Source organism: Candoia aspera, chromosome 1, assembly GCF_035149785.1.
Source record: "Candoia aspera isolate rCanAsp1 chromosome 1, rCanAsp1.hap2, whole genome shotgun sequence".
Lineage (NCBI taxonomy): Eukaryota > Metazoa > Chordata > Lepidosauria > Squamata > Boidae > Candoia > Candoia aspera.
In genome coordinates, this window is record NC_086153.1 from 1,109,649 (window position 1) to 1,122,745 (window position 13,097).

A 13,097-nucleotide genomic window follows, 5' to 3' on the forward strand; every position below is an offset into this window, starting at 1 on the left:
AGATTGCCCAAGAGCCAGAGTCAAGGAGGGGATGCCATCTTTGGGGGCTCTGGTGGGGAGAGCGCTAAGCCTCTTATCAGTGTGCGATGGCTGCTACCCTTCGTCTTCCATCCAGGCGGACCTCTTGCCCTACCAGAGGTCCCAAGCAGCTGCTTCTCTCTAGATAAGGAGCCCCTCCCCGCAACAAGTCCAAAGGACTGTATCCTGGCTTATCAGCAGCTCCACCCGGGATGCCCCACCCAACAGTGAACTGCCCACCCCCCCACCCCCCGAAACAGAAGCAGGCATTGGCTAGTCCCAGAGGTTATCAGGAGCACCAGTGGATTGGAGGGCCTACCTTCAACCACTTGCATATGCTCACTCTGACTGCAGCCTTGGCCTGGGCAACTTGCTAGAGCAGTGTTTCTCAACCTCAGCAACTTGAAGATGGGTGGACTTCAACTCCCAGGATTCCCTAGCTAGCATGGCCCTCACCCCCACCCCCCCCAGCAAAATCTCAGTAGCAGAGTTTCCAAAGCAGACTGCGGGGGGTCCAGAAGGCATCCAGAACCCCACAGGTGTTCCTGCAAGAAGCACCCTCAGCATTTCCTTGGAGTAAAGACCAGGAGCAGCTTAGCAAGATCACAACAAGTTTATTGTCCATTATTATTTCACATTTGGCTAAACAAGAGTTCCCTGGCCAGTGGCCATGCACCACGCCCAAGCGGGTAGGAGTGTGTGGGGGGGAGCAGGCGGCTTCTGCAGTGGGGAGGGGCAGGCTGACGGGCTGCGCGAGGGGAGCTGGGGCTGGGCAGGACTTGACTAATGCTGGAGCCTGTGCAGGCAGGCCCTGCGAGGAGTCGAGCCTTCCAAAATGAACCCCCACCTCACAGTGACCCCCCCTCAGCACAAGCCACCGCCAGGGACCCAGTTCCAGCCTCAGAGGTAACGACCCCGGCAGAGAGGGAGAACCTCGAGGTCCCCTGGAACCTCCACTGCCTCTCTGCCTTCACAGCAGAGATGGGGGCAAGCTGCCCCCCCAAGAGACAAGCAAACGCCTTTCACAAACGGGGGGGAGGGAGCAAGCAAGCATGCCTGGCTGGGCCTGCTGCAAAAGAGGGCAGGCAGCTGCAGGGAGGGCTGCTCAGGGCCTGGGCTTCCCTCCAGCCTTGGCACAGAGCCCAAAGCCGTTCTCAGATGGGCATAACCCCAAGGGGAGGGGCTGCTACAGCCCCCCTCCCAAAAACAGGGTGTGAAGAAGGGGCTTGCTGTTTCAGCTCCAGAGCTGCGGGGAGACAACCCCGGTTCCTTGGCTGCTGGCACTCTAAGTTGACCGAGGATGCCCACAGGAGCCTGCCCGGATCAAAACCAGAGTGCCGTTAAGGAGCAGGGCCGAGTGGGGGTGGGTCTTCAGCCCCCAGCCTCCCCTGCCAGGGGCCAGAGGCGCACGGAGGAGGGAGATGGTCCCAGTGCGCAACTTCTTCCATCCAGACTGACGGACCAGTCTGGGCCAAAGGGTAGGCGGTTACACTCTAGACACGGGCGAAGCTGTGGAAGGCGGCCCTGGGGCCCGGAAGACCAGGCGTCGCGAGGCAGACTGGAAAAAGACGGGGCCCGATCCAGAGACAGAATGCTGTGTGGGGGCGGCGCTCTGAGGCATTGGGGGGCAGCACGGGACATGCAATGTGAGGGGGTGGCCTGTGGAGCTCACATCCAGAGCTGCTGGTAAAGCCCTGCCCCTGCTTCCTCTCCTGAGCACCAGTGCCTGGCACACAGGCCCTTGGCTGGCAGGGCCCAAGGACAGCCCACTGACACCACTGGAGGAGCAGAGGGGAGGGCAGAGACCCCCGGGGTGCTGGCAGGTGCGGGGTGTGGCCCTCAGCCAGGGTTGCGCTGAGTGCCAGGCCCATATCTGGCCCCTCTGAGTAGGGGCCTACCTCTGTCCAAGCAACAGTGCGTGGGGGGGCGTGGGGGGGGGGCGGGTGCAGGCAGTCAAGGCACAAAATCCGCGAGGCACGGGGGTGGGACGTGTTGGCTAGCACGACATAGAGCAGAGATACAAAACGGGAACAACTTCTCTTAGAAACGCAAGGACCGGGGGCCGGCCGTGCTCTGTCCTGGTCCTCCCACGATTAAGGCACCCGAGAGGGGCTCCCCCACCTCCCCGGCTGAAAGACGAGGCCGTCGGTGGAAGTGCATAGTGGGGAGGGGTGCGCGTCCTCAGCCGGCGACTCAGGCCTGCACTCCGGTTGCCTTCTGGATCAGCGGGATCTGCAGGGCAAGAGCCGCAGCACCAGGACCCTGAGCGAAGCCACGAAAGGGGGCCCTGGCCAGGCCTCCAGTCCCGGGGCCCCTCCCTGCATCGCTACGGCACGCCCACGAGAGGCGTGGAGGAAACAGAGCCCCCCCTGCCCCCGTCGAGCTCTTCAAGAGCTCTAACCTCCAGGGCAGGGGAAGGCCTGTCTCCCCAGGCGCGCTCCGAGGAACCCCAGCGCCAGCAGCCAGGTTCCCAGGGCCCCACTCGGCCGCCCGCATCCAAAGCTGCGGACCTCCCAGTCGAGGGCGGGGGGGGCGTAGGAGGAGACCCTGCTCCCCATCTCACCTTGGAGAGATCGACCCCGGTGAGGGCGTGCACCGATGCCGGGATCTCGGCCAAGAGCCGGTTCACGTCAGAGGTCATTTTGTTGTTCTCTCCGCTGAGAATGACGATTTCGTCCACCTTGGACAGGGGGGCTGAGACCTTGGCAGCGATCTGCGGAGGGCAGAGACGCTCATCAGCTGCACGCCAGGAGGAAGGGAGCGCTCCTGCCCCCCCACCCCGGGCCAGGGACTCACGTGGGGCAGCGCGTCCAGCACCAACGCCATCTTGGCCGCCTCTCCGTACTGCTGGTAGGCCTCCGCCTTGAGCTTCATCTTCTCGGCCTCTGCCTTTCCAATGGCCTCGATCACCAGGGCCTCCGCCTCGCCGACCTTGCGAATCTTCTCTCCTTCGGCACGGGCAATCAGCACCTGCTTCACCCTTTGGAGAGGAAAAGATGGGAGGAACCCCCACCCCCGGTGTGAGGTGGCACTTTCAAGGACCCAGGCGCCCCTTCTCAGGCAGGGATTTTAGGGAGACGGTGGATGGCTCAGTCTTCCAAGGTGGGCATGTTCTAAACCAGTGTTTCTCAACCTTGGCCACATTCAGGTGCGTGGACTTCAACTCCCAGAATTCCCCAGCCAGCCATGCTGCCTGGGGAATTCTGGGAGTTGAAGTCCATGGACCTGAATGTGTCCAAGGTTGAGAAACACTGTTCTAAGCAATGTCCGCTCAGGCCAGGGTTCCAACAGTCCAGGAGAGAAATGGTGGCGATTTTATGAATCTGATAACATGGGGGGATTTGGGGTTATTCTTACTATAAAGCAGGGGTGGGAGGAGCCTGGTCCCCACTGCAGAGCAAGGGAACCCTCTCCTGCCCTCCGCCACACACTCACTTTTCCCCCTCGGCGATCTCCTGCATACGGTGCGCCTCGGCCTCCGCGGGCAACCGGACGGTGGCGATCAGCTCCTTGTCCATGCGGACAATCTCCTTCTCCTCCACATCAATCTGCCTCCTGCGCTGCACCACCTCGATCTCAATCTCCTCCTGGCGGATCTTTTGCTGCTCCTTGGCTCCCTGGAGCTCATAGGCCAGCTGGGCCTCGGCGGACTGTCCAGATCAGGCCGTGGAAGCAGAACGAGGTCAGGGCCAGAGAATGCCCACCGCTAAGCCTACCAGTTTGCCCAGAACTGGAGCCCCGGGGGGACCTTCCCAACTTTTCTCTTCCCCTGACCCAGTTCTGTTATCCAGGTTTTTCCCTGCCAACTAAACAGAGCATCTTCTGCTTGTGATCCCCCCCAAAACTAATTCTTGCTGCCCCCTTGCTCTTCCGTTTGGCCCTGTCCCCCCACCAAGGTTGGAATTTTAAAGCAGGGTTCCTCAGCCAGGGCTCTGTGGCACCCTCGGGTCCCGCGAGAGGTCACCAGGGGTTCCCTGGGAGATCACAATTTAAAAATTTATTTCAAATTCGGGCCACTTCACATGAAAGAGGAAAGTTTCATTCTTTATTCTTAGTTTAAGAACACTGTCAATGCACCTACACAGGCCTACAGAGGGAACAAATATAATAATTTCGTAACTTCCGGCCTACATTTGAGCCTGAAAGTGCAGGTTTCCCTGAGGCCTGAAAAATATTTCAACGGTTCCTCCAGAGTCAAAAGGTTGGGAAATGCTGATCTACAGCATAAAGGGGGCTTACAGGAAAGGTCCTCAGGGCTTCCTGACACGAGCTCTCAGCTCTTTCTCCACCCGCCCTTGCGACCAAAAGAGAAGCCCACCTTGACGTTGATCTCTTGGCTGAAGGCAGCCTTCTGCATCTCAAAGGCCCGCTTGGAGTCCGCCACCTTGGTGTCCGCCATGAACTTCACGTCCAGCATCTCCTTCTTGCACTCGGCCTCCTGCGGTGACAAGAAGCACAAGTCTGGCTCAGCGGGGTCCCCCAGAGCCTCCAGGAAAGAGGGCAGGCGAGCCAAGGAGTTCCGCTCGCTTCAATGTACCCGGATGCCGGCGTCTCGCTCTGCCTCGGCCACGCCTATATCGGCGTCTCGCTGGACTGCAGCGGTCTGCGTTTTTCCCAGCGAGCTCAGGTAGCTGACTTTATCGTAGACGTCCTGCAGGGGAAGGAAGATGGGTCAAAGCGAGGTCTGGCCTGGGTCCCCCTCAGGGGCGAGCAGAATGTCCCACCAGCGCATTCCAGAAGGGACCGTCCCCAGAAAGCCCTTCCTGGAACAGGGACATTTTGCACACACACCCTCTCCTTCCCTCCAGCCACACAACGCTCTACACCCCTGGGAGTGCTTCTGCCCCCCTCCTGTTGGCTGGGCCTTCCTGTCTCTCATCCCCTGGGCAGCGTGGTGCTGGCACTTTGGGATGCTCCACTCTGCGAGGCCGCAGTCTTTATCGAAACAGAGCCCCGTGCTGGCCTGCAGTTCGGCTGTTGAGCTGCCCTGCTCACTGCCCGTGTCCCACCAAAGCCAGTCATTCTGTAGATTCAAAGGTCTCCTGGTCATAAAACAGCGCCGCAAGCAAGCAACACGGTGCATCAACGTGCCAGCAACATGGACACCTGTGGCAGGTGGGAACCCGTGTAAGAAAACGGGTGGGGCTGCAATCACTGTTTGTGGCCACCATGATGTTTTCAAGCCCCTTGTGGATGGCTAGCGGGTTTTCTTGTCTCCCACCAAGCTCTGTCTTGCCTTCGTTTTAAAAGACTCTTTGGACTGAGAACCAAGCTAGGGAGCAGGAAGCAGCTGTGCCCACACCTGGCACTCTGTTCTTCAGCCCCAGGCGGTGGCTGCTGCACAGGCACTGGTAGGAAGCCCCATCTGGGGGCTCCTTGGGAGGTGGGCCTATCTGCCCAGAAAAGAAGACCAAGGCAAGCTAAGGCTGTGGGGAGCATCTTGGGGGCTCTGGGGGAGGAACACCCCCCCTGGTTTGCCTTGGGAAGAATGGGCGCACTGTCCCTGACTGCACCCGCCACAGCGACTGTTTTGTGTGAGCGCTCACACCAAATTCCAAGCTTGCCCATCAGCCCAAGCAGGATCACCAGCTTGATATCCCCAGGTGGGACACCCCAAGTGCCTCCACGCTGTGTGCTGGGATGGCATTTGCAGAATGCCCAGCCAGCAAGAGACTGGGTGGGGGTGGGGACCAGTGGCCAGGCAGATGGTCCAGAAGGGCCTGGCGCCAGAGTAATCGGGTCTGCCTGAAGGCTGGCCTTGCCCCGATCCCCTCATACCTTGATGGTGAAGCTGAGGATCTCGATCCCCATCCTGCCCACGTCCGGCGCCGCCACCTCTCGCACTAGCTTCGCAAACTGGTCCCGGTCCTGATAAATCTGCTCAACGGTCAGAGTCCCTGCAAGGCAGAGAGAATTGGCGGAGGAAACACCCCCACCCCCTGGCAGGGCAGCTGACAGGGTGGGGAGCAGCAACTCTCTGTGTCATGAGTAAGGATGGCGAGCAGGGGGCTCCCATCCAGGCTGTAAAGCGCATGCGTAGCACTGAGGAATTGGGCAGCCATTCAAAGAGACACAGATCGGGACCGCCTTAACCTTTGGGGTTTATATGTCTGGGTTTTTCCCACGCTTCTTCAGTTTGGTAGGATTTTCCTGTTATGTAGCAGCAATAAAACACTAGAGACCTGTTCCTTGTCTCAGCGTGGTTCCTGGCTGTTAGGACACTCTGTGACTCCCCACCCGGGTTGGCAGGCATGCACAAGGACGGAGGCCCCCCCGTCTTTCAGTGGGGTCTTTGTCGAAGGAAAGGGAGTATCTGTAGAAGAGGCTGAAATGGAGAGCAGAGGCGCCACAAGGAGCGGGACACACAGAGCAGGTACATACAGGCGCTTTTGGCCACAAACGGAGGAGTTGCCACTGCCTTCTTTCGGGGTATTTCTTTCAACTCCGCAATCTAGCCAACAGCCCCAGATTTCCTTGTGGTCTCCCATCCAACAACTAAAGGGAAGCAACCTTGCTTAGCTGTTTCAATATCACCTCTTGCCACTTACAAGCTATCACAAATATGGGATGGGTGCCTTAAAAACTTATTATAACGCTATTTTTTTAAAAAGGACCTCTCTAGAAAGTGAAATGTCATGTTTTTTTAATTCTGATTGCTTCTACATATTTATTTTCCCGTTGGATATGCTACTTTTTCAGCCTATGAGTAACGCTGGTTTTCGCCGCTTCCCTTTTCGTACGGTGGCTTTTAATCCCTTTTAAAATCTGTTCCTCAAGCCTCCCCCCACTTTCCAGGCCTTCTGTTTGTGGGACAGAGGCTCGTTCTTGTCCGGCTGAAGTTCGGACGAGTCTGCCGGCCTCTCCGGCTTCTGCTGCTCAGAGGAGTGGAGCAGGGCTTGAACCCCCATCTCCAGGAGGCCCCTGCTCCACCCCTGGCTGGGTAGGGAGGGCATCCCTGTGCCGGGGGCAGGGGAGTGCCTCTGCCCACCTGCAGCAGCAGGGAAGAGGGAGGGCCTGAGCACCAGAGCAGCCGCTGCGGGGCCTGGGGAGCTGCCCTCCCGAGACCCCTGTGTTGGCGGCCCCACAAGCTAGACCAGGCTAACAGGGAGGGGGCAGCTTGTGGTTCGGCTAGTGTGCTTTGCAAGCCAGTACATTTCATTTATTTGTTTGTTTCAAGATTTACAAGGCCGCCCATCTCAGTGCGACTCTGGGCAGCGTACCAGATAAACGCGCAGTAAGTCAAAAAGCAGCAGCAGAAGCACTAACAACGAATGATCGATACAAAAGCTAAAACGGCAAACACACAACAAAACAATGGGGGGGGCTCTCACCCTCTAATGCCACAAAACAGCTTATCGGGGGCAGGGAGCATCTCAGGAGAACACAGGAATGAAGCTTCGTGATACAGATCAGGTTTCTGCGTGTCGCATGAACTTCGCAGAGCCAGCCTTGCCTGCGCAGCAGAGCCCTGGATCGCCTCCAGAGGACCCCAGTCCAGCCCCTGCGTCCGGCTTCACGGATTGGGCACCAAGACGGGCCCTGCTGGCCTGAAAGACGGCTGCTTCTCAAAGCTGACGGCCCCGAACCCGCGGCACCCCGTTTAATGCCTCCTTCCAAAGAAATCCTTGCTGACTTCTAAAGAAGCCTGGTGGCCCTTTTTCCAACTAACAAATTTTATTCAGAGGCCTAAGTTTCTGCAACCTGCAGTTTCTGCCTCTGAATAAAAATTGTCATTAAGTGAGTCATGCCCAATTTATCAACCTTTTGCCATGGTCGTTAAGTGAATCACTGGGTTGTTAAGCAAATCCAGCTTCCCCCATCGACTTTGCTTGTCGGAAGCTCCCTGGGAAGGTCGCAAATGGTGATCACTTGACACTGGGACGCTGCAACCATCATAAATACATGCTGGTTGCCAAGCACCTGAATTTTGATGATGTGACCACAGGGACACTGCAACGGTGGTAAGTGCGAGGACTGTTCGCAGGTCACTTTCCCCAGCACTGTCGTAACTTCGAAGTCGTTAAACAAATGGCCATAAGTTGAGGACTACCTGTACAGCCAAGCCAATCTCTCCACTTTCTGCTCTAGCATCTTACTGTCCAACCGGCTGGACTGGGGCAACCCAGATCTTCTTTCCTGCTTTCTGACAGCATGGACAACGGTGTCCTCCCCAGAACACCCGGCTCTTCGCTCAGAGACTTCCCAAAGCGAACGGCCTGAACGCCTGACCCACACAGGCTGCTCCACGGACTTGACTGAAGCACGAGGGGAGGAGGAAGGTCCCCCCCAATACACACCTAGGATGGAACGAAGGTGCCCCTCCAGTGTCTGCAGGACCACGTTCTTGATGTCTTGCACATTCTTCCCCAAAAACTGTTCACAGGCAACTGCCAGAAGCTCCTTCTCAGTCATTATCTTCACCTGCAGGCCAAACGGAGACAGAATGGAAAGGAAGTCCTGCCCGGGCGAAGGGGCAGAAGGCGCAGCGGACCAGCGAGAGAAGGAGAGGCTGCCACTCCCTTGGCTTCTAGGCCCCCTGGCTCCCAGGGGTGGCTGTGCTGGGCTGCTGAGGACCAGCCCCAGGAGAGGGAACCCCACAGCCGGCATCCCTTTCAGGATGTTCCAATCTGGGGGACGAATCATGAGAATAACGCAAAGGGGGAAGGCTGCCCACCAGTGCCAAGACGAAAACTGAATCCAGGGAGAACATCCTACGGGCCTGTCGACTGCTGTGTCCAAGTGGTATAATGGATAGGAGCAAAGGGACACTTCCCCTACCATCCGGCCGGACAGAGTTCGGGGCCCAGGCAGCATGCAGCATCCCTGGGCCCCCCAGGCACAAAAGTGGGTGGTTGCAATCCTTTTGCTCCAGAGCACTTCCAATTAACTTGACAAGTATTTCTCCGCCTTAGAAACTGGCTGGGGAATTCTGGGAATTGAAGTCCACACATCTTACATTTACCAAGGTTGAGAAACAATGAACTAGACCATGTACAGGTAGTCCTCAACTTACAACCACAATTGGGACCAGAACTTCAGTCACTAAGCAATGCAGTTGTTACGTAAGGCATGACCACGCCCGATTTTATGACCTTTTTGCCACAGTTGTTAAGCGAATCATCTGGCCATTAAGCAAATCCAGCTTCCCCCATTGATTTTGCATGTTGGAAGCTGGCTGGGAAGGTCACAAATGGCGATTGTGTGACCTCGGGATGCTGCAACTATCATAAATCTTTTGGGGGGAGATGGGCGGTGGCAAAATTGGATAAATAATAATAAAATAAAATAAAATAAAATAAAATAAAATAAAATAAAATAAAATAAAATAAAATAAAATAATAAAATAAAATAAAATAAAATATAAAATAAAATAATAAAATAAAATAAAATAAAATAAAATAAAATAAAATAAAATAAAATAAAATAAATAAAATAAAATAAAATAATGCTGGTTGTCACATGAATTTTGGTCATGTGACTGTGGGGGAAACGCTGCAATGGTCCTAAGTGTGAGGACTGGTTGCAACTCACTTTTTTCAGTGCTGTCATAACTTTGAATGGTCGCTAAACGAATGGTCATAAGTGGAGGACTATATGTAAACATTAGTACCAGAATACCGTGGGAAGAATCCCTTTTTATGCCTCTCCCGCCCCCCACGCAAGCCACTGCCGCTGTTCTCGCACCCCTTAGTTTAAGCAAGCTGGCCTAACAAATGAGTCTTCTCCCCACCCTCCCTCTTGCCCTGAGCAGAGGTGGCCTTTGCCATGCCAGCCCCCGCCTTCCAGGGCCACAGATTACTTTGCTGGGGATGCAGACCGAGTGGAGCCATTCGGTATCCAGGCAAGCAAATGAACCCGGCATACGAGGGGCTCTCTTGCACTGTGCAGGGAGGAGTGGTCAGAAAGTGGATCGGGGGGAGGAAGAGGGCGGATCATAGTTCACCTTGGCTTCTCTCTCTTCAACTTTGGAGCCACCTCTCAGCCTTACAGCGCCCCCCACCTTAGCTTTCTTAATTTTATTTTTATCTGGCTTGGTAAAAACATTGTCCTCAAAACAGACCATATATTTAAAGCCTAGGAGAGAACTGAAAGACAATGGCAAAACGACTAGAAGGTATTGAAAACTGTACCCAGGTACATGAATGAAGTACCACAGAGGGACATGGCCTTGGCACTACAGGTAGCCCTCGCTTAATGACCACAATTGGGACCAGAATTTTGGTTGCTAAGCAAAGCAGTCATTAAGTGAATCTGACCTGATTTTACAACCTTTTTTGAGGCAGTCGTTAAGTGAATCACTGCAGGCATTAAGCAAACCTTGTGGTAGTTACCATGCAGTTCCCTACTGATTTTCCTGGCCAGAAGCCAGCTGGGAAGGTCAAAAATAGTGATCACGTGACCATGGGACACTGCGATGGCCATAAATCCAAACTGGTTGCCAAGCGCCCAAATTGTGATCATGTGATATGGGGATGCTGCAATGGTTTTAAGTATGAGAACCAGTCATACTGTAAGTTGTTTTTTTCAGCACTGTCGTGAGTCTGAACCATCACTAAACGAATGGCCGTTAAGCGAGGACTACCTCTATTTGGTGAGTCGCTCTTCCAGAACAAAGGGGTGACTTCCGAAAATGAAGACTTTTGGAATCACAGCTCTTGACCCTGCAGACGGCCTGATTCCATCAGGTCACTCAACCACAAAGGGGGCATTCAAGTCAGGGCAGCGGGAACCGGGTAATGGCTATGAAGGCTCTGTTCGTCTTTCCAGAACCCAGACAGAAGGAACCCAGGCACTTAGCAAGGGCCGCCATCCTGCCCACCCCACCCCGGTTTCTGCTGAAGCAGCTAAGCATACACAGAGGGAGGGGATGGGGAGATCCTGGGAAAACCGCCGGGCCACGTCAGTAGGGAAGACCAGGAGGATTAGCCATCGCAGTCAGGGCTACGCAACGGCCAGAAGTACCTGGTACAGCCATCCATGTCTACATTCACTGCTATTTCTGCAACCAGGGCAGCAGGAGAGTGGTGGAGGGCCTTCATCGCTGGTCCCAAGGAAAGCCCGGTGGACAGCACTGCAGCATAACCGCAGTCGTGCCGAAAACCCTCCTCCAGGCCAGCTCCTTGAGAGGTCAGTGAATTGAGAGGTCAGTGAATGCCCAGGACACCACCTGCGGGGAAATTCTTGCACAAGGTCTCCTCTGGCGAGCTGGTCTTGCACTCTTCCCGGCCGCTTCAAGAGCGGCTGGGTCTCCGCAAGGCGGCTTCCTGGCAGACCGTGTCCGAGGACTGCTCGCCCGGGGCTTGAGAAGGGAAGCCTGAATCACCCAGACAGTGGCCTGGCTAAGAGCAGAGATGAAGCCTCTCTGTTCCCCTTGCCCCACTGTTCGGGATTTTGACCTGCTCTGCGCCTTAAACCAAGACCGAGTCATTCAAGAACAGTTTGTTAACCAATCTCCCAGCTAGCAGATCTCGTGCTGACAAACCAAGTTTTGAAAACCTCCACTTGCCTTTGGCCAGAAAGACCCTGCAGCCACGGCAGAGGGAGGCCTTCGTTGGCCGGAGGAGCTCGGCCTGGCCTTGGCCCCCATCGGTATCTCATCTCCCGCCCAGAACCACCAACCAAACTTTTACAGCATTGATCTGCGGGGATGTTTCACTGCATCCTTCCTGCTTCATTTCATGAAAACTCTAATGCAATGTTTCTCAGCCTTGGCCACTTTAAGATGGTGGACCAACCCCCAGAATTCCCCAGCCAGCCAGGGAATTCTGGGAGTTGAAGTCCACACATCTTGAAGTGGCCAAGGCTGAGAAACACTGCTCTAGTCCAACCCCTGAAAATAAAGACAGACAGCAAGGAAGTTGTGCTAAAGAAGGCTGCCCTTTTGTGCGCCCACACAAGCTGGTAGGGAGGCCTTGCCCAGTCAGCCGCTCTCCCGTAACACCTTCCCGCAGAGAAAGGGCAGAGACGCCTGTTTTATAAGGGAATGGCCCCACCGAGGCCCTTCATTTTCTACTGCTATAACTAGGAAGGGGCAGCTGGTGAGGGCTGTCCTGCATGCTCGCTGGCACCCCAGAGACAGGATAAACATGTGGATGGAGAGAGCAGCAGCAATTTCGATCTGGACCTGCCCCAACCACGATACGAACACCAGAGACACCCAGTTAAAAACTGGGGGAGAGGAAAACGTTCAGACTGCAGGAGAAGCAACGTGGCCCCGTGTCGAGAACCAGCAACGCAGAATCCACAACAGGCAGAGGCTGCCCCGATGCACAGAAAGCAGCAAGGGTTTGGTGACCCGAGGTGGAAGCAGCAGCCGGGCTCCCCACCCAGCACGTGGACGCTGCGCCACGTGAACCGGTGGGGCGGGGGGAGACGAGAAGCCCCAGCTTCAGGAAAAGGGTGTGCTTTGAGAGCTGAGGGCGCCTCTGTCTGGGTTAAGAGCCGCCTCCTGCGAGTGAGGAAGGGAGGTTAGACCAGAGACATGCATTCCTGAAAGGAGGCGTTCGAGTTACTGTACCTGGGCCACACCTGTGACAGTTAAAGCTACCCCCTCCGCCGTCTCTACGTCCTCGCACCTGGGCTGTAACGTCATTATCTCTAGGGAAATCCTGCCAAAAAACGTAAAACATTGGCACGTTTCCAGGTAACTGGCCCAGCTGTCCCCTTCGCTCGGGGCCACCTGCTGCGTCTGTCCAGGTAACACAGAAGCGACGCTTCCCTGCCGAGAGGCCTTCCATGGGCTGACCGACCGCCAGGCTCCCTCAGCCCCGAAAGGGAGGCGTGCCGGAGAGCGGCTCTCGACTCACGGCAGGGGCGGTAAGGTGCTGCTGGGAGGCTGGGGGCAGAAGACCAGACTGTCGGGCCCCGCGGTGTCTTCTCCCCTCCTGGCAGGCTCCCCACGAGGGCCGCTCTAACTGTCCTGGGGGCTGACGGCGCCGAGAGCTCCCTTCTAGCTTCAGCCCCAGCAGCTTCCCACGGCCAAGAGCCACAGCGGGGCACCTTCCCTGGACCTGAAAATCAAGGAGGCCCTCCCGTTTGGGCAAGAGGGTAAGCGGCCGTGGCAAGCCGTGTGGATGGGC

The 13,097-nt window shown here is 56.1% G+C and overlaps 1 protein-coding gene across 6 annotated transcripts in view; it reads right to left on the reverse strand.

The window, feature by feature from the left end:
• Positions 1–616: 616 nt before the first annotated feature.
• Positions 617–13,097, reverse strand: part of FLOT2 (flotillin 2) — a 31,336-nt gene continuing 18,855 nt past the window's right edge. For 3 of the 6 annotated variants that reach the window (XM_063294941.1, XM_063294959.1, XM_063294950.1), the window contains 9 exons: positions 12,536–12,626; positions 8,316–8,439; positions 5,797–5,915; positions 4,556–4,669; positions 4,337–4,456; positions 3,454–3,668; positions 2,815–2,998; positions 2,582–2,731; positions 617–2,250 (listed from right to left, as the gene is read on the reverse strand). In XM_063294941.1, coding sequence (XP_063151011.1) covers positions 2,212–2,250; positions 2,582–2,731; positions 2,815–2,998; positions 3,454–3,668; positions 4,337–4,456; positions 4,556–4,669; positions 5,797–5,915; positions 8,316–8,439; positions 12,536–12,626 — 1,156 coding nt within the window. In that variant the 3' untranslated portion in view covers positions 617–2,211. Of the gene's footprint in view, positions 2,251–2,581; positions 2,732–2,814; positions 2,999–3,453; positions 3,669–4,336; positions 4,457–4,555; positions 4,670–5,796; positions 5,916–8,315; positions 8,440–10,980; positions 11,401–12,535; positions 12,627–13,097 lie in introns of those variants that run through there. The other 3 variants (XM_063294932.1, XM_063294969.1, XM_063294978.1) reach the window with 2 other exon arrangements.